The 19,282-nt window shown below is 42.2% G+C and overlaps 1 protein-coding gene across 9 annotated transcripts in view; it reads left to right on the top strand.

Annotated features, from left to right (window-relative positions):
- Positions 1-18,553, top strand: part of LTBP1 (latent transforming growth factor beta binding protein 1) — a 391,256-nt gene extending 372,703 nt beyond the window's left edge. For all 9 annotated transcript variants that reach the window (XM_057309361.1, XM_057309360.1, XM_048222571.2 and 6 more), the window contains 3 exons: positions 12,404-12,526; positions 16,215-16,364; positions 17,551-18,553. In XM_057309361.1, the coding sequence (XP_057165344.1) occupies positions 12,404-12,526; positions 16,215-16,364; positions 17,551-17,732 (455 nt within the window). In that variant the 3' untranslated portion in view covers positions 17,733-18,553. The remainder of the gene's footprint in view (positions 1-12,403; positions 12,527-16,214; positions 16,365-17,550) is intronic.
- Positions 18,554-19,282: the final 729 nt, after the last annotated feature.

Below are 19,282 nucleotides of genomic sequence, written 5' to 3'. Positions count from 1 at the left end.
ACAGTAGATGCTTTGTAGGTGTTAGCAAATCAAATCGTGTTCCAGGAAATGAGTTGAGCTAATGATTATTCCCCACCACTCCCTTGTTATTTGGTGCTAGAGGTCTTCTTTGAAAGGAGGCAAGAATTAAAGACAATGAAGAATTGGAAGAGTGTTTGGGGACTAACAGAGTCAGACAGCTCTGTGGACCCCAAGGGAAGCTGCTCCTTCCATGCCTCTCCCAGCTCCAAAGCTACTAAAGTAAGGGAGGCTTTATGGCTGGAAAGGACCATTTAATGTTGGCCTTTAAATGAACATTCAGTGTATTCACTTTATCAATTTTTTTTAATAAAAGCAAAAGAATATGTTTACAAATAGTTTAATTTATAAATGTTAAAACCTAGATTTTCCTAGGAATTTGAGTTCAACTTACACATTTTGTCCTGCTCCTTATAAATCCAATATTTTTATAATAAAAAAGATCATTTTATTTCATAGTGAATCTTTAAATGTATCAAGGAAGAAATAAACCTTTCCTTGAGACTAACTTCTATATTGAAATTGTGTTAATGAAATCTCTTAATACTTTGCTCTCCATTTATGAATTTTATGTATTTGATTTTCTCCCCAGCACTTTATACACCCGAAAGGGCAGCCCACGGTCCTAATAAGCATTTTCTTCGTAAGTGCTTAAGCAGCTCTTATAAATCTAATAAATCAAAGTTAAAATGACAAATTGAATTTTCTAATAAATTTAAATCCTGTTTACCAACCTAATCAAGTTCTCTTAATTCTCATTCAACACAAATCCTAATCTAAAGTCAGCTTTATTTCAAATTAAAATCACAAGGTCTCCTGTCCGATTCTCTATTACATGGTTCTCCTAAACATTATAAACACACAAAATAACAAAAACCTCATTCTAAAACCTTAACAGAAAAGCATTACTATTTTAGACTTAATGTATATCATTACTAGCAGAATTTCCACCTCAGGCCAGCTGAGGTTACTGGGTAAAAAAATTCATGACTGTGATCGTCCATTATTAGAGAATGAAGACCAGCGTGAGGGATGTGTAACTCAAGTGTGGGTCTGAGCATCCATGCATGATATGCTGAGGGACCACAAGTGTTTCTCGTGTGTTGTTTTTATAATCACTATCCTCCAGTACAGGGACTCTCAAGGGCATAATAGGGCAGATAAAATTAATAAAAGTTTTTCTCCATCTACACATGACTCCCCTTAAGAATTAGATACCTGCTCCTAAAGGGATGTGCTCACCCCATGGGGAGATTCCCTACCACACTGATGGCTCAGACTGATGATAAACTTCCCTTGTGCCTGTAAGGTAGCCTGGGGTGTTAGGGTTCTCCAGAAAAACAGACCCAATAAAAGAGATAGAGATTTATTGAGTGATTGATTGATTGATTCATTCATTCATTCATTACAAGAAATTGGCTCACATAATCATAGAAGCTGGTAAATTCAAAATCCGCAGGGTGGGCTGATGATGTGAGACACTTGGGGGAGCCCAGGCTCCACATCAAAGGCCTTCAGACTGGAAGAGTCCAAGGCAGTGGGCTGTGAGCTGGAGAATTTTTGCTCACTCAGAAGAAGGTCATTCTCTATTATTTTCAGCAATTCAGTGATTCAGCGATTCAGGACTGAGTGAGGCCCGCCCACATGATGGAGGGCAATTTGCTTTACTCAGATCCACCAATTTAAATGTTAATCTCATCCAAAACCACTCTCACAGAAATGCCCCAAACAATGTTTGACCAACTACATCCAGGTACCCCATGACCTAGCCAAGTTGGCAGGTGAAATTAGCTATCACAAGTGGGATTGAGAAAAAGTTAAATATTTGCATTTTGTGGGCCTTCTGCACTGCCCACTGAAATCACACTTAAGGAAGGACCTTAGTTGTCAGTTCTTTCCCCTCCCCAGATATATGCTCGAGAAGGTCAGGTAGGAGGTGGGATACTTAACCCTTAGCCGGGGCCTCCCAGCTGGACAGGTGGCAGGCCAGGGCCTGCTTAACCAGGCTGTGAAGGAGACCCAGGACTTGAGAGAGGGAAGAGGTCAGCAGGGATGAGTGACAGAGAAGCCTGCTACAGAAAGGAGGGTCAATGCGTCAGAGCAAGAACACTAGAATTGAGGCTAAAAAGCGCAGTTTTAAAACAACCTTTGCCTTTGGCAGGTGCCTCAGACAAAGAGAAAGCACCAGACAAGTCAGTCATCTTCAGGTTAGGATTGTATTTTGTAGTCACTGATTAAAAACATTTTCACAAAAAAAGGAAACCTGGTGTGCTTTTAGAGTAAGGACAGTTCAAAGGGAAAAAGAAAAACAATAGCAACAACCCAACCGTAATAGAGGGGAGAACGTACTCCATTTCCCGCTATGCTGTTGTAGACAGCACTCTGGAGGGGTGTCCTGGAACCAGATACAGTTCCTAAACCCAGTTCCCTGGGGTTGGGAGCCAGCAAGTGTCTGGAACACCAGCTGCAGAGACCTTGCTAAACTGCACACCAGAGTACTAACTCTCCTGAGAACCGGTGGAAGCTGTTGTCTCAAGGGCTTCAGAACAATGAGAGCAGAATTTGATGACGGGATTGCCAGTTGGGGTCCTGAGCTCTTCTGAAACTTTGGTTTGCGTACAGCTTGGACTCTGGGTTGTCCGTTGTGTTCTGTGCTTATTTTCTTAAAAGCTGTGCTGCCTTGAAGGGGTTAGAAAGTATTTGGCCCCATTCTTAGATAAAATATTTTGAACAGAGAGTAAATTCGATTGTGATTATAATCATATTGATGTCCTATTAGAATCTTTCTCGTTCAGAGCCAAAGCAGAACGGTTGAGACATCCATGCAAAATGAGAAATCTGGTGACAAAAAGCAACACTTTTATTTTTCATTAACAAGTGTTTTAAGTGATCTCAAAAATATAATGTTTAGCAGTTTAAACTTTCTCCCTTGAAATCAGAGATAATGAATAGCACACAGTTTCTAGAAACACCTTTTCAGTGTTATTTTTTATTAGGTGATTTGCTCTTTGTGGAAATTTTATTCCACATATTTTAAATACACATTGCCGCTGTTATGATTTTTTTTTCCTCTTCGGTGATAAGAGGAGTTGAAATGTCCTCTGAGGAGAATGAACTGTGATGAGTGGGGCTGTGACAAAACCACTGCACATAATTACTGAAAACCGCATCTTCTGTTTGAGGTTTTGAATTCAAATAATATTGTGCTTATTCTGACCTTTTCTTAATTAAACTTATGAAACAGCTGTGGTTAGAACAAAGCTGCCTGAGCCTTTAAATGCTGACCTCATGACCAGAGTAGGCAAGACTGGCGGAGGGGATGCGAGGGGACGTTTATCTGGTCTCCCTTCATGCACCACACAGACGGTGCCTCTGATGTTTGGAAGAAAAGAATCTAGAAAGTGCTTAAAAAGCGATCATGTTCCTGTCTTTGTGCTGACACAGATCTGCAAGGAGTAGAAGCTAGGCAGGGCAAAGTTTTTGCTCCGTATCAGTAGCTAGTATCTTAAGAAAGAAGCAAATTTCAAAACATTAGCTCACTGGAGAGCTTAGGACACAGCATGCCTTCTTTCTGCTTCCTTCTAAGATTCAAGTCTCAGTGGCAAGCAGAATTGTTGTGAACAGTTGCGCTGGTTGTACACTGCTCAGCCCTAGGAGATACCATTCACATGGTCATCTCTGAGCACCTGCAAAGTGTAGCTGAAGAAATCACTGCCAGGAGGAAGAGCTACTAAGACTCTATGTGATTTCGAACAGATCAGGAGGGGAAGGTAAAAGAGAGTCATTTCAGATTAAGATAACTAGCAATATATAGGAAAATCATACAACCGAGTCAGGCATCTTTAAAAAGCTCAGTTTTGCTTTGTAATAAGTGAATGGAATAATAATATTGATTGTTTAGTGTTACTTTAATATTATATAAATTACCTAGAACTTGCTCTTCAAATAATAACAGCTTTAGCAGCATATCTTTATCTCATAAACTTGAGATCTGTACTTCAGAATATTAAACTAGTTTTTTTTTAAAGATTTTATTTATTTGAGAGAGAGAGCGCGCGCGCACAAATGGGGAGGGGGGAGAGGCAGAGGGAGAAGCAAGCTCCCTGTTGATCAGAGAGCCTGACAACGAACTGTGGGGCTCAATCCCAGGACCCCCGGATCATGACCTGAGCTGAAGGCAGATGCTTAACCGACTGAGCCACCCAGGTGTCCCTCAAGCTAGTTTTGAACAAATACTAATATAACTTTCTTTGCTTCAAAATTTAAATGAGCAAGGGTAAAATAATATATTTGGAAACCCAATTACCTTTACCCTTATATTTTAATAATTTGTTTTTAGTAAAAGAAAATGTTATATTTTGAGAATTTATCCTCACTTCGTCTTTGGAATATCATTAAATTTTTCTGGACCTCTGTTTCCTCAGCAGAGAAGTGAATGAGAGACTTACCTTACAGGTTACACTGACTGCTTACAGTGTGTTAAATTCCATGATTGTCCATCATTCTGAAAACATCCAGCTGAGCTCCGCTGACGCAACAGTGGCATTTAGTGGTGATGACCTCCTATCACAACCACAAATTTCCATGACAATTTTCTTCCCTAGACTGTGCAGCCTAATAGTAAAAATTTTCTATTCAGGATCCTAGAATATGTAAACTAGAAAGGACCTCAGAGATCAACTAGCTTCCTCATTTTACCAGTTAAAAATAGAAAGGTTAGATAAATGCCAGATGATATATAAAAAATTTTTCTCCTGTATTATTTTTGTTTCTTTGGACTTTTTTTTTTTTTTGAAGTGAAATTCACGTAACATAAAATTAAGCATTTTCGGTTTCCTTTTTTTTTTTTTAAGTAGTCTCCACGCCCAGTGTGGGGCCCAACATGGGTCTTGAACTCACAACCCAGAGATCAAGACCTGAGCTGATATGAAGAGTTGGACACTTAGTTGACGGAGCCACCCAGGTGCCCCATAAAATGTTGCATTTTCAAGCGAACAGTTCAGTGGCATTTAGTACATCCACCGCGTTGTACAACCTCCCCCTTATTCTGAAGCATGCGATTAGCTCCTATTTCAAAGTAATTCTTACTTGGTTAATGCAAAAAAAGAGAAACTAGTGTATTCCTGACACATAATACTAATTTTTGCGATTTGTCGACTTCTCAGATTGTCGCTTCAGAGTGATATTTAAAGAGCAGGAAAGAAGAAAATAAAATAGTGTAGGTGTCTTACAGTTAGAAAATAGGAGGTAGATGAGAAAACTAACATGTTGAACTTTCCTCTTGTGTGCCTGTTTATTGTACTGTTCGGTCTTATCAAACATTAGAGGTTACCTCATTCCCATTCCCCCTGTGATTGCCTGAGTATAAGACTTGAATGTTGCATTTCCAAAGCCCTAGATATTTAGAAATGGGGAAAACTCTTCATGCCGTCCTAAATAAGAAATTCATAAGTGATCAATCATTATTTTAGGGTTTTCGTGTGGGGCAGGATTTAATACATTACAAGTGTGTAAATTTTGGATCTAGGTTTTAGAAAGCAGAGGGAGCCTCCAATTTTGGCATTCATACCCAACAACTCTGTCTCTCCAGGAGAGTCTGGCTAAATAAACAGCAATCTGTTGGAAACGCAGGGAGTGACTGAACTTGGAAGGGCAGTGTTAGGTGACTGCTGGGGTGGGGGAGCTCGGTTGGTCTGTGGCCCATGAGTTTCCTTAGAGCATTAACATTTACGGGAGTCCCACAGAACATAAACCCTGCCAAGACTTTAGACTTCATTACCTCCCTGTCCTCGACAAGTACAATTTAATTGAACATTAAGCAATTTGATCTCTTTCACCTAATAAATCGAGCAAATTCAATAAACATAAATCCTGCTAATGATAGAGCTGACCCTGGTGGGGCTGAGCTCATCAGCATTCATGGTTATTACTCTCCCTGGAATTTCAGTCACAAATGCTTATTGCTGAACTACATACTTACCTGGGGCTTATGGTCTAGGGAGCGTATTGAATAATTTTCTTTGCAGGGTTTCCGAAGGGCAGCTGTGGAATAGAATCTGGTTTTGCAGATAGACCAGTTTTGATTTGAATCTCTTACCTAAACTAGGACAAGTTATACAATAAATCAGAAACAAAAGGAATTAACTGCAGTTATTCATAGGGTGTTCTGAGATTTAAATGAAAAATGTATGCAAAAGCCCATAGCACCTGACGCGTGGGAACTTAACAGTCCACGTGAGTTCACTTTCCTTTTTTTCCACTGTTCCTAAAGAAGGGATCTAGAGTAGCCAGCATTTTTTACATGGTACTTTTTTTGTTTCTCTAAAGCTTTCTTATACATTACATGTCTGTGACTCTTTAGTTACCTTCCTCCTCTTCACCTAGTTGGCCTCCGTTCTACAGATGGTCACCTCCAAGGTGAATCTTCCCTCAGCTCTTCCTGGCTGGCTGTCGTCCTGACCTTCTCATGACCTTCCTTCCCTGTGGTTCTGATCAACTGTCACACATGTCACCGTGTATGCACCTTTGTTCATGGCGTCATTCTGACCTTCCTCTCTCCCAGATCCCACCCTGCCCATAATTATTCTCCATGTCTGGTGGAATGAGTGAGAATGAGTCAGTCACAGAATGAAACAATGACTTGCCTTTAATAGCGCAAAGGCAGGTACCCTAATCTTGTTGAGTGGATGAAGCTCAAAAAAATGGGTCCAGTCCAAGGAACTAGAAAGTGGAGAAGCAGCACTAGGACCCAAGACCTTTGACTCCAGGACCTTTTCCTTTTTAGTACACCCTATTTTCTCTCACAGCTCAGCAAGTTTTAATATCCAGGAAGCAGGGTTACGGCCTCTTCCCCAGGCTCTGTGGGTAAAAATTTTTTCTGAGTAGAGCATAAGTAGAGACCCATCCCAAACAGGTGTCAGACTCCACTGGGGGTCGCATCTCAGGTACCATGCTCACTCACGGTCCTTTATCATCAGTGCTGGATGGCATTTTCTGTCAGTGGTGACTGTGTTTCTAATCTCAGGGCTTTTGCTAATTTCAGTCAGAAATGCCTGTTTATGCTGCTGGCTCAGCATGCCCCGGAGAAATATTCATTCCATTTTCCCTGTCTTCTTCCTTCATTTCCTGCTTGTGTGTCTGTGTTTTCCAAACACCATCATCGATCAATAATATGTGTGGAGGACTCTAAGAAAAACACTCAGTCTAGAAATTTGAGCAAAATGTGGCCTGTTTTTCTTAATGCATAAGAATCAGTCCTTGGATTCTCCTCTATTTGAAAATAATGCACTTCAAACTTTAGAGCCCTGAGTTTTTAGCCTTGATGTGTGGACAATGAAATGCAGCCTCTTCATTTCTCAAAGCAGCTGACTTTAATCTGTCTCAGGACTAAAACTTCACCTCCCAGTCTCCTCACATGTCAGAGTGGCATTGTGACATGTGACTGTCCAGACCAGTCCTGCAGATGGGTCTGTCATCAGGAAGGGAGATTTCCTGCCAGGATATAGTAATGTGCTTCCCATTGCTGCTGACAGCAGAGGCCCCAGGCCCAGTGGCTCCAGGGGGTAATTTTTAAACCTTTTTTTTTTTTCAATTTAAAATTAAAATCAAAGCAGCACCATCTGTCATATGAATCTGCCATACCAGGGAAAGGAGTGTGATCAATGGACTGGATCTTGTTTAGACCCCTTCGTGACGGTGTCCCACACCATCCCATGTGTGTCTTTCATAGCTTTGATCAAGAGCTTAGCATTTGTCCTTGGGGAAGTAGAGAATGCATTGAGTGGGGGAGGCTTTGAGGTGTGAATATTTCCATTTCCTGTTCATTTCACATTTGTATTGGACTAGATCCCGGATGAACACATTGTATGGTGGCCCAGAAATGGTATTTGCCTCATAAATTATAAGCTTTGCTTAGCAAAATGATTCCTTTGCATCAGTCCCCAGGCAACAAAGCACCTAATCATTGTTGATGTGTTTAAGTAAAGGGTGTTTTAGGGAAAGGACAGTATGTGTTCATCCCCACACATTGAGCTAGGTGAAATGGAGAGCTGAGAGAGTCTCATGTGCTCTCACGGGTAGTTGTGGAAATAGTTCAGGGATCTGCTTTTCCTGGGTTCTCTACCCTCCGCCCACCACAATTCACTGTGTCCCCAAGCTGGAGTGTAGCCATGTCCCAGCCCTAGGGATAGCCAAGGCCATGCACGTCCAAGCTAGGATGGGCTCTGCTTGTGGCTTGGGGTGCACAGAGGCCCAGCAGGTGCTAGAAATGTGCCCGTGCCCAGTTCCTGAGGATGCCTTGTTGAAGACTCAGAAAATTCTGTGATACTCCAGTTGCTCCCCTGGAACCGGATGAGGAGCTTGTCCACTCGAGACCCCTCTAAAGGATTCAGGCATACACAAGAGTTGTTGAATGTCAGTCTCCCTTCTACTTGGAGTTCTGTCGACCTAGTGTTTACTGCTCTCACTGCCTGACACAGTAATTCAGTGTGTCAAGGCAGTCAATGATTCTGTCCCTTCTTGTTTGAGATGAAGTCCATGAAGGCATCTTCCTGTGTTTACTGAGCAAGAGTTTCCCTCTATGTATTTAAAAATTCCAAATAATCTTGAAAGAGTACTTAAAAACATCGAGAGTGTACTTTATTGCTCTTAATTGGCTACACACTTCTTTGCCCACTGACAATTGCTTTTACCTTTTGCAAACACTGAAACCCGTTCTTTTACTGTCTTTGAAAATCCTTCTTTATTTGCACGTGTTCAGTAGGGACTCAGCGACTTTCACCTCGGAGATAAATTGGAACTTCCATTGTCTTGGTAGGTCAAAATATATGAGCAGTTCTGTAACGCTATCTCATTTTCATATGTCAGTAACGCAGAGGTAGACAAATGAGAATTTCTACCTCCATGTGACAGATATGGAAGCTGAAGCCTGCCCAAAATCGCTAAGCTGAAAAGTAAGTGGTCCAATCAGGACCTGAGCCCCAGCCTTTGCCTCCAGAAGAGCCAGTGTTCCTTCCATTACCCCCACACTCACTTCACCCTTGACCCTGGCCCAGAATGAGAGCAGATGTGCGCGACGGGAGAGGCAGCACAGATGGATTAGGGTAGACCCATCCATGCTCCCAGAAAAATAACTCAAAATGCACATCCTGGTGATGATGGGAACATAGCACATCTCAAATACAAAAGAGCGTATGTTTAATGCAGAAATCACGTTCCAATAACTGACCAAGACTGTTTTGAAATTTGGAATGTGTAATGTATAAGAGAAAGTAAAGCAGCAAAGGACAATCAGTTCTAGAATCCCAAAAATGCATAGCTGAGGAAGAAAGGGGTGGGAGAGAAGATTCGGCGGGTCCCTGAGGTCCCACCCCCTTTCCTCTCCTCTGCTCCCCTTTACCAACCTGGGTCCATTAGAAGCCTGCCTTGGAACCGCTTGGTAGTCCCCAAACACAGCTTATGGCTTGCTTTCTTGACACCTTTGGGCAAGCTCTTTAAAACGAATCCCAAGTACCTTTTCCGGCAAAGGAAATCCTACTCGTCTTATTACTTTCACATCAGGTGCCACCTTTTCCAGACTGCTGTTCCTCCTCTTTACCCTCCCATCTGGGCCCTTTCTTTTGCAGTGCTAGATTGTGAGAGCTTGGAGGGGAGGGACCAGCTCATTTCGTGGTAGAGGAGGGATAGTCTAGGGGAAGACCCAGGCCTAAGGGCCAGACAGCCCTGAACAGCCCTATGTCATTTGACAGCTGGAGCCCCTCGAGTCTCAGCGAGGCTTCCCCGCCGAGCAGATGTCAGATGGAACCATGCTCAGCCACCTCTAGATTCAGTCTTACAAACTAAGAGTATGGATTTATTTGTAATAACTACTCTTTTTTTTTAAATGTTTTTTTATTATATTATGTTAGTCACCATACAGTACATCCCCGGTTTCCGATGCAAAGACCGATGATTCATTAGTTGCGTATAACACCCAGTGCACCATGCAATACGTGCCCTCCTTACTACCCATCACCTCTATCCCATTCCCCCACCCCCTTCCCCTCTGAGGCCCTCAGTTTGTTTCTCATAGTCCATAGTCTCTCATGCTTCATTCCCCCTTCTGATTACCCCCCCTTTCTTTATCCCTTTCTTCCCCTACCGATCTTCCTAGTTCTTATGTTCCATAGATGAGAGAAATCATATGATAATTGTCTTTCTCTGCTTGACTTACTTCACTTAGCATGTAGTAACTACTCTTGATCACAGCCATTGCTTGGATATAAAATATTGAACAATCTCCCTTTCAGATGTACAATGAATATATAGAAAAAAGTCAGGAAGAGAAAATGACCTCAGCTTTTGAAACTTGTAAACGTTTCCACAATCTTGCTCTCACAGGGAATTCCTTAATTCTTTTTCAAACTTGAAGCAGAACTGACAACCATTTGTGTTCTCTTTGCTTTCAGTTGTGTGTGGATTTGGGGGGCGGGACAGGGGGAGTCAAGGATCTTTTTCCAGGCTCAGCTATTTCCTTAATGAAGTTAATATTTCTTCTGAAATGGTTTCATGCAGAAGTGTTGGGGTATCTGGGTCTGTATGCTATTTCTGGAATGCTTCCACACAAGGAGAATTTGAGGAAGGGGCAACCATAATCTTACCTGTCCAGGGTCTTTCCTGACCTTATGCTTCCTTTGTGCAATTCTAGGAGAGAATTGTGTGAGTGTCTGTGCATACACGTGTGCTCACACACACACACACTCACCTTTGCCTCCTTTAAGTGGGGGTGGAGGGTTGAAAGCCTGAGAGTTCATACTATTGCCCTAGGGCATTTCTTTCTTCCTTTTTTTTTTTTTTTTTATTTTATTTGTTTATCAGAGAGAGCACAAGCAGGGGGAGCAGCAGGCAGAAGGAGAAGCAGGCTCCTTGCTGAGCAAGGAGCCCGATGTGGGACTCGATCCTGGGATCATAACCTGAGCTGAAGGCAGCCACTTAACCCTCTGAGCCACCCAGGCATCCCTGACCTAGTGCATTTCTTTAGTTTCATACCTCACAGGAAGAAGCAGAAGAGAGGAAAACTCCCCTCAGTCTACAGTCCAGGCAAGTGTGGCTGTTGCCTTGTGTGACTGTCCTGAGTGTGTCCGTCCACTCCTGGGGCCTCCGGACTGGAATCCCCAGTTCTGGCAGAGCCACCGAAGTCTGAGGAGCCCCAGGATTTTCACCATCTGCTAGATAAATTCTTGAGCAGTGTATTTCCATACAACGTGAATTCCAAACGTGAAGCTACCCCTTCTAAAGCTTTCTTCTCTAGACCTGCCCCGTAACTCGGCTCCGAAACTCAAGCAGGAGCTTAGGACCATGAAATGCCTTGAAAGCTCAGTAACCCTGGAACATCTGGAAAACCAAGATCCCATGCACTGGCTGGGTCCTGTGAGGGGACTACAGGAGAGTTTAGAAGAAGGTGGCCATGGGGCTGACCCAGCTTTGACTAGGAATATGGCCTCTGGAAAGTGATAACTGCAGAAGAATCTGTCTGGGGTGCAGAAGAGGTAAAGGCAAGGATTTCCAAGGAGCTGAATAGTGGTAGGAGAGGCAGAATGTTCAGTGTGCACACTGGACCTTCATTACTGAGTTCAAATTTGCCAACGCCATATACCAGCGGTCACTTAACCACTGTTTCCGTTTCCGCTTCCTCATCAGTGAAATGGAGGTGATAATGGTACCTCTTCATAGGGTGGTGTGAGCATTTTAGTGCCTTAATGTATAGTAAGTGCTTAGAATAGTACCTGGCTCAGAGCAAGCATCATACGACTGTTAGCTACTCTTATTACTACGACCATTACTACATTATTATGATCATCCTCATTGTTACCATAATACTGTGTTCATCGGACCAGGCCTTGAGTGTAGAATTAAAATAGTCATAATACTGGCATCATTGCTTGGTTGTATCATTCTGGGATCACCACAGATACATCTTTGCTGTCTCTTCTGAGTGAAAACGTACCTGTCTGTAAGAACGACTGTACCTTTCCACTGATAACACCTGATGGTTGCAGATAAAGTCATTCTTCCGAGACACCTGCGGCCCTCTGAGTGCTGGCTCATCTGTGGTTCCTTACTCTCCTGGAATCCATTCTGCCGACTGTTCAGCTGCTATGTTTGGTCTTCAGTGTAGATCTTAGTTACGCTCTCCAGCCTTTCATTGTGGGGGGTGGGGGGCGGTGAATACAGCTCCCGTAACGAGCGTGGAGACGAGCTCCAGCATCAGTGGCGCACATGTATGGGAGACGGGGCGTGGGGTGGACGGGGCCCTGGCCGGTCCCCGGTGCCCTGAGCTGTGAGGGGGTGTATCCAGGTGCCAGCAAACAGCCATGATGTGTCACACTGCTTGTCATTTCCTTCTCAGACGACTATGCCCAGCTGTGTAACATCCCCGTGACGGGACGCCGGCGCCCATATGGACGGGATGCCTTGGTCGACTTCAGCGAACAGTATACTCCGGAAGCTGATCCCTACTTTATTCAGGACCGTAAGCAAAACTTTTCCGTTGTGTTGAAACAAAATTATGGTTAAAGGTTAGTCAGTGATTCTCAAAAGGTGGCCCCCGGGAATTTGTCAGAAATGTGAGCTTTGGCCCCCCACTCCAGACCTGCTGGATTGGACAGTGGGGTGAGACCCAGTAGTTTTACCTGCCCTCTGAGTAAGCCTTATGTACGCTTGAGTTTGGGAGATACTGGATCAAATTATTGGCATGCTGATGGGGATGCTATTATGTTTACTTTCTTTGAAGTAAAAAAAAATTAATATCCATAATAAAATCATTTATTTACTCATTACATGGTGGCCTAATATAATGGGTTTTCTTGAAAGCCTGGTTATAACTGCCATCTTTTTCCACACAAGAAAATGACATGTTAACTGTGCCACGTTGATCTTTACAGGGATTTTAGAGTGGGAGGTCAAACGAATTGCGCTTCTGGTCAGAAATTGTTAGAATCCACTCGTGAGGGGATTTATTCAGTAAGGAAGAATGCATGCCGGCTTTGCTGGGATTTGCAGGCAGAGTTTTTTTCTGTGGAAGGTAGAGTGTGCCTGTGTGAACCCTGATCCCATTTAGAAAAAAAAATGTCTGATAGTTAACAGGAGTGTGTGGGGTAAGAAAGCCATTCAAGCTAAAAGTTTCTCTGGGGGGAAGCCACAGCTTTTCAAATTCCAAGTACAGTATTGGTGAAGAATAGGTTGCTCACTTCAAGAACGGGAATGGGGACATGCGGATTCCAGTAGCCTCATCCGCATCTTCCAGAGGGGCCCTCCTGGCAGTGGGCAAAACCACACCAGATTTTTAAGGCAGGGAATTCCTGCAGACCAGGGAATTGGAGTTAGGACTTTGAAGACACTGCTGAATTGCAGACTACAAGGAAGCCTTTTCTTTCTTTGGACCCTGTTACCTGTGAACAAAGCACACTAGCCATGACCTGGTTCCTGAGGAGCAACCCAAGCTTTGTGGCTCCATTTGGAGCGACTTCAGTTCTCAGAGTGTTTCCTTCACTCGCTTCCCTTCTCTTTCTTTCCCCTGCCTTCCTTTGGTTTTTTCGTTGGATGCATGTATTGATCATTCAGCAGAATTAAGAGTGCTTCAAGATTTACGTGAAAACAGCATTGTATCAATCCAGCCAAGGTGATTAACACACACCTGTGTTACCCTCACCCGGGTGTAGAACATTACCAGCATCCAGAAGGCGCCTGAAGCCCTTTCCCAGTCAGGTCCCCCGCCCCAAGGGTAACCACTCTCCGAACTTCTAATACCTTCAATTATTGCTTTTAATCAACAGCATACAACCATGTACTACATCATGAAACGTGTCTAAATACACTGACAGGTATAAGACTTACCACTTATAATTTCTACACTTACCTATGAATATGTTACAGGTCAATGGGCATTTACCTTTAAAAGAATGAAAAGGGAGAGCTTGCATGCCCCATAAATCCGAAATAACAGGTTAAGTGTCTAGGCAACCATGGCACAATACTCCGGTTCCTATGTCACATTAGATAGAGTTCAGATTTTAGGAATTTTCATGTTGAAATGTTCTGGCTTGAGTACTTTTTTTTTTTTTTAATGCTGACGTTGCTTTAGAACTCTTCTTTAATTCACTGCAATGTTAAGAAATAAACATGTTGGTGTCACATCAGTTTCCTATTTAGCAACATAGGAAGCTGAGATGCAAATCTTAGACCTTGAGCTTTGACTCTGTCACTGGCCTTTAAACTTACTACAAGTTACGAGAAATAGCTCCTCCTTCCCGGACCAGGAGGAAGGACTTTCTGGCCTTGTTAAAGAAATGATCATACTGGGTAGATAGTAACAGAGAGAAGGCCGAGGTTTCTTATCTCCTGACTTCTGGTTATTTAAGAAAGTTGATCTGATAGCTGGGGGTACCTTTAGTTAAGGCAGTGTTTTATAAAAGTGGACTCTCCTGGAGCAGAAATCGGTTTTTTTCTATAAAGGACTAGAGAGTAAAACTTTTAGTCTTTGAGGGCCTCCAAAAGGCTCTGCAGACCTCCTCAGCCCTGCTAGGATATCACGAAAGCAGCCACAGACAGCACGTCGCAAATGGATGTATCTGTGTTTCAGTAAAACTTTATTTAGAAAAGGAGGGAGCCAGCCACATTTGGAGCAGGGGCTATACTTTGCTGACTCCTGTAGAAGTGTTTTCAACAGTCTACTTGATGTGTGTGTAGGAGTTTTTAAAATTTAATTCCATGTTTTAATTTATGTAATAATGAAAATTTTTAGTAGTTATAAAGTCAAAATGATTCTGCCATAGTACCTGGAATTTGAAAATATTTTCGTAGATTAAAACTTTATTTTCTTAAGTATTTTTCAAACTGGCTTTGGGCCCCAATGACATATTCTTGATGGTCTTTCATTTTTTTTTCCCCTTCAAAATTTTTAAAAGGGCCTTTCTCGGGTGCATTAATTTTTAAAATCACTTGAGTTACACCTTACAGCCCTGCATAAGCAATGATATTTTGCTGCCCCCTGCAGTTCCACTGGAGAATTACTTCAGAGGCCAGATGCAGTTAACGGCCATATTTTGAATTTTATTTTTTAACGCTGATACATGATGAGGTTCAGAAGTGAGAGCCCACATCAACAGTGTGTCTGTGTCACCATGGATTTATATTTACACGTTTTCTCTCTAGAAAGAGAGCTAAACACTCTTGATGCCTGTTTAATCTGTTTTTACATTACTAAACCTTAGTTCTCAATCAGTTTAAAGATATCTAAACCATAAAAAGAGTCAAACAAAGACTTCTTTGTTTCCCTAAAAAAAAATATTTTTGGCTTTCTAAACACAAGTATGATGTACTTTTCTTGTTTATCAGGATGTTTCCAGTTCCTTTTACTGTCTTTATCCTTTGATCTCCTGAGAGCCCTTTTGTAAGGCTCATTCCAAAGCTAGAGCAAACAAACAGACTTTACAGGGCAAGGCCAGCCTGGCTTTTCACTGCTTTTTGGGGAACTCCAAGTGAAAAACCACCGCCTGAAATTCTCATGGATCTTCTGAGCAAATGTCTGCTGCACTGTGATAGTGGCTTCCATTGGTTCCTGAACGTTGTTCTGCCATTTGCCCTACTGAGAAATCAGGAAATTTGGGATTTTAGATAAACACTTCTATTAAGTAAGGGAAAGAGAGAAAAACAATACTTTATCATTTTTTGTGATTGTAATACAGAATATCGGAATTCAAAATGTAGGCTACTCACGTACAATATATACAAAGTTTTTAATATCTATGCTTAATGTTGTATACAGATATATTCAGCATGAAATTTTACTGCTAACTTTAATGCATCTGAAATAGGTGTCTGAAATATGAATATATGATGAACCATATTTCTTTGTTTTGCAATTTCTGCAAAATTCTGAATTCTGCAAATTCTGCAAAAGGAATTTCTGCAAATTTCTTTAAGATTTTTTTTTTTTTTTTTGAGAGAGAGAGAGTGCAAGCAGAGGGGAGGAGCAGAGGGAGAGAGAGAGAATCTTCAAGCAGACTCCTTGACCACGGAGCCCAGCACAGGGCTTGATTCCACGACCCCGATATCATGACCTGAGCCGAAATCAAGAGCTGTCTGCCCACCTGACTGAGCCACCCAGGTGTCGCAGAGGCTGCAGATTTCTAACCTGGCTCCTGTCTTCTCCTTTCCAGGTTTTTTAAATAGCTTTGAGGAGTTGCAGGCTGAAGAATGTGGCATCCTCAATGGGTGTGAGAATGGCCGCTGTGTGAGGGTGCAGGAGGGTTACACCTGTGACTGCTTTGATGGGTATCACTTGGACATGGCCAAGATGACCTGTGTTGGTAAGGATGATGTGTGTCCTGTGGCAAGTTATTCTTGTCCTAACATTGCCTGTGACCACAGATCTCATATAACTGAGTACATTTAAGATTGATCTGCTGTGTCGGTTTGGGAAGAAGAGAGAAGTTCTGGAGATGGACGGTGGTGATGGTTGCACAATAGTGTGAATGTACTTCATGCCACTGAATGAGCCACTTAAAAGTGATTACAATGGCTGATTTTATGTTTTGCATATTTTATACCACAATTAAAAAAAATAACACTGATAGTTCATTTAAGAAGTCATATAGTGGTAGGTCGGGAAGAAAGGACAATGTTCTCGGTAATGGATTTGATTCTTCTAACTTCAGCTTTTGACTCTGCAGTAAGTAATGTTTTCCCTCAGTGCCTGACACCAGCAAAAGGGAGTGTAAATGTCTGAAAAAAATATAACTGTGGTGTAATCATTCTGGAGAACGTTCCTTCTCCAACTCCCTCTCCCTCTCTGTCTCTCGCATGGCCCTCCCTTCTATTTTTAAAAGACTGGTAAGCATACCTTTACACTTCCTCATGTGATCTGTGACACCTTCCAGGGTCTGGCCCTTGAATTCCAGGTTTTTCCTATTTCTGTGGCTCTCCTGCTCCCTCCAGCAGCAACCCCCTTCCCCACTTCAGTTTTGTTTGTCTCCGTCAGTGGTGGGTCTGGAAAAGAGGTAAACCTGGGTTATTACAGGTGTTTCGAGTGCATTTCTTTCCTGTGGAAAGAAACCTAAGAAGGTAACTCGAGCCTTTACAGAGGCTGCCTCGAGGGCTCTCTGCTCACTTGTTTGCTTCTTACTTCGGTGTATTCCTGTCGACAAATCTGAACAGTTTTTCTGTACCTGCAGAAGGGAATTTAGAAGTAGGAAAGTTCATCCAGCTTTCTTGAGTCTTGACTATGAAGTGTCAAGCCGGCCACATGTGCATGTTGTGTTAAAAGGGAAGAAAATTCTAGAACCTCTCAGATCTAGAAAGTTGTATTTATCTCGCATGGGATTGCAACAGACAGTAGTGAGAAAGACTATCCAGTTTACTGGGAGGAGAGCAGAGCACCACCAGGCTGAGTTCCCGGCCGGAGGCCTCGATGCCTCAGGTAAGCTGTAGGTTGCTTACATCTCCTCTCAGAGTGATGGGAGAGCTTGTTTACCTGCGTGGTTTGGCTTATTGCAGATGTAAACGAATGCGATGAGTTGAACAACCGGATGTCTCTGTGCAAGAATGCCAAGTGCATCAACACTGAAGGCTCCTACAAGTGTGTGTGTCTGCCTGGCTACGTACCTTCTGACAAGCCCAACTACTGCACTCCGTTGAATACCGCCTTGAATTTAGAAAAAGACAGTGACCTGGAGTAAAAGAGAATCTATATAACCTAAGCCCATATACTCTGCACTGTGTAAAGGAGAAGAGAGAAATGTATTATACTTGAGACATTGCACCTAACCCCGAAAGTCGGAAATACGGCAACACCATGGAGTTATGTATCCTCGGAAGGAAGATGAGAGGATCAGTGGGAGCCTGACTGGTGTGACAGACCAAATGGACATTTCTCTGAAAAATCAGTATATATAGTCTGTTCATATGTAAAATTCAGTGGAAAAGAGGCGGAACAGTGCTATTATTTTAAACAGAAGGTTGTATTATGATGTTTTTGTTTTGTTTTTACTATTGCTTGATTAAATTCGGCATTTAAATAGTGGTGGAAATATTTTATATAATTTTCATTTTTTGTTTGTGCAGTTCCTTGGCTACTGTTTTTCTTCAGATTTTTTTTTCATTCTCAAGTGCACAAGTCTCTGATAAAATATTGTTAAACTGTATTATAAGTATTGTTACACACGGTTACGTTACTCCTGGTCTGGAGCATTTTTAAAATCCAAACTGTCTGTCCTGTGGAGCAGGCAGTGATTTTTGTTCCAAAACTTTTATGCACATTTGGAAGAAAGTACTTTATATTTACGGCGTATTGTCTGATTTCAATGTCCGTTCTTAGCCAAGCTGCTAGTAGGCACCGATTGGATCCTTTCCTGCATTGAAATGGAAGAACTAAGGAGCTTACGTTAGTATTGTAATCGTGTAAAGTAAGCCCAGCGACATTTTTGGAAAACTTGATGATCCGACCGTATTTACCATTGTATGTTAAAGCAAAATAAATCACCATTTTTTTAGAAAAAAATGTCCTACCTGAGAGTAACTGTCAATGAGTATTTGTGTACAAGCTGTATCCCCCTCCCCCATTTATTTTTACGAGTGGTTCTCCAGTAATGTAAAGTCTTTTACAGTTAATTATTAAAGCTGTTAGATATTGTTAGGGACTGAATTGTGTCCGCCCCCAAGATTCATATGTTGATGTCCTAACCCTCTAGTACCTCAGAATGTGACTGTATTTAGAGAGAGGGTCTTTAAAGAGGTAATTAGGGTTTAATGCAGGTTTTGGGGCGGGCCCTAACCCGATATGACTGGTATCCTTATAAGAAGAGGAGATGAGGACAAACAGAAGAAAGAGCATATGAAGAGCCGGGGAGAAGACTGCCATCTCCAAGCCAAGGAGAGAGGCCTCAGAAGACATCAGCCCTGCAGTGCCTTGATCTCAAACTTTTAGCCTCCTGAATTATAAGAAAATTAATTTGTGTCTAAGCAGCCCAGTCTGTGGTACTTAGTTACAGTAGCCCTGGCAAACGGCACAGATACAGATCACAGACAGATACCACACGAACAGGGAAAACAGCTTTCGAGGTTCTAGTCCCTGCTTAATTTCCCGCTATAGTCACACAATTGTCAAAGTGAGTTTCAGGATCCATTTTTTTTTGCTTCATAGAAGCATCGGAGTTTAAAGAAAAACAATGAAACTATGTATGGGGATACCCAGCAGATAATCTCGTTTAACATTTTCCTGAAATACAGG

This window comes from Ursus arctos, unplaced genomic scaffold (genome assembly GCF_023065955.2).
Source record: "Ursus arctos isolate Adak ecotype North America unplaced genomic scaffold, UrsArc2.0 scaffold_8, whole genome shotgun sequence".
NCBI lineage: Eukaryota > Metazoa > Chordata > Mammalia > Carnivora > Ursidae > Ursus > Ursus arctos.
The sequence above is the reverse complement of the archived record's forward strand: the minus strand, read 5'-3'. Positions and strand labels throughout refer to the sequence as shown.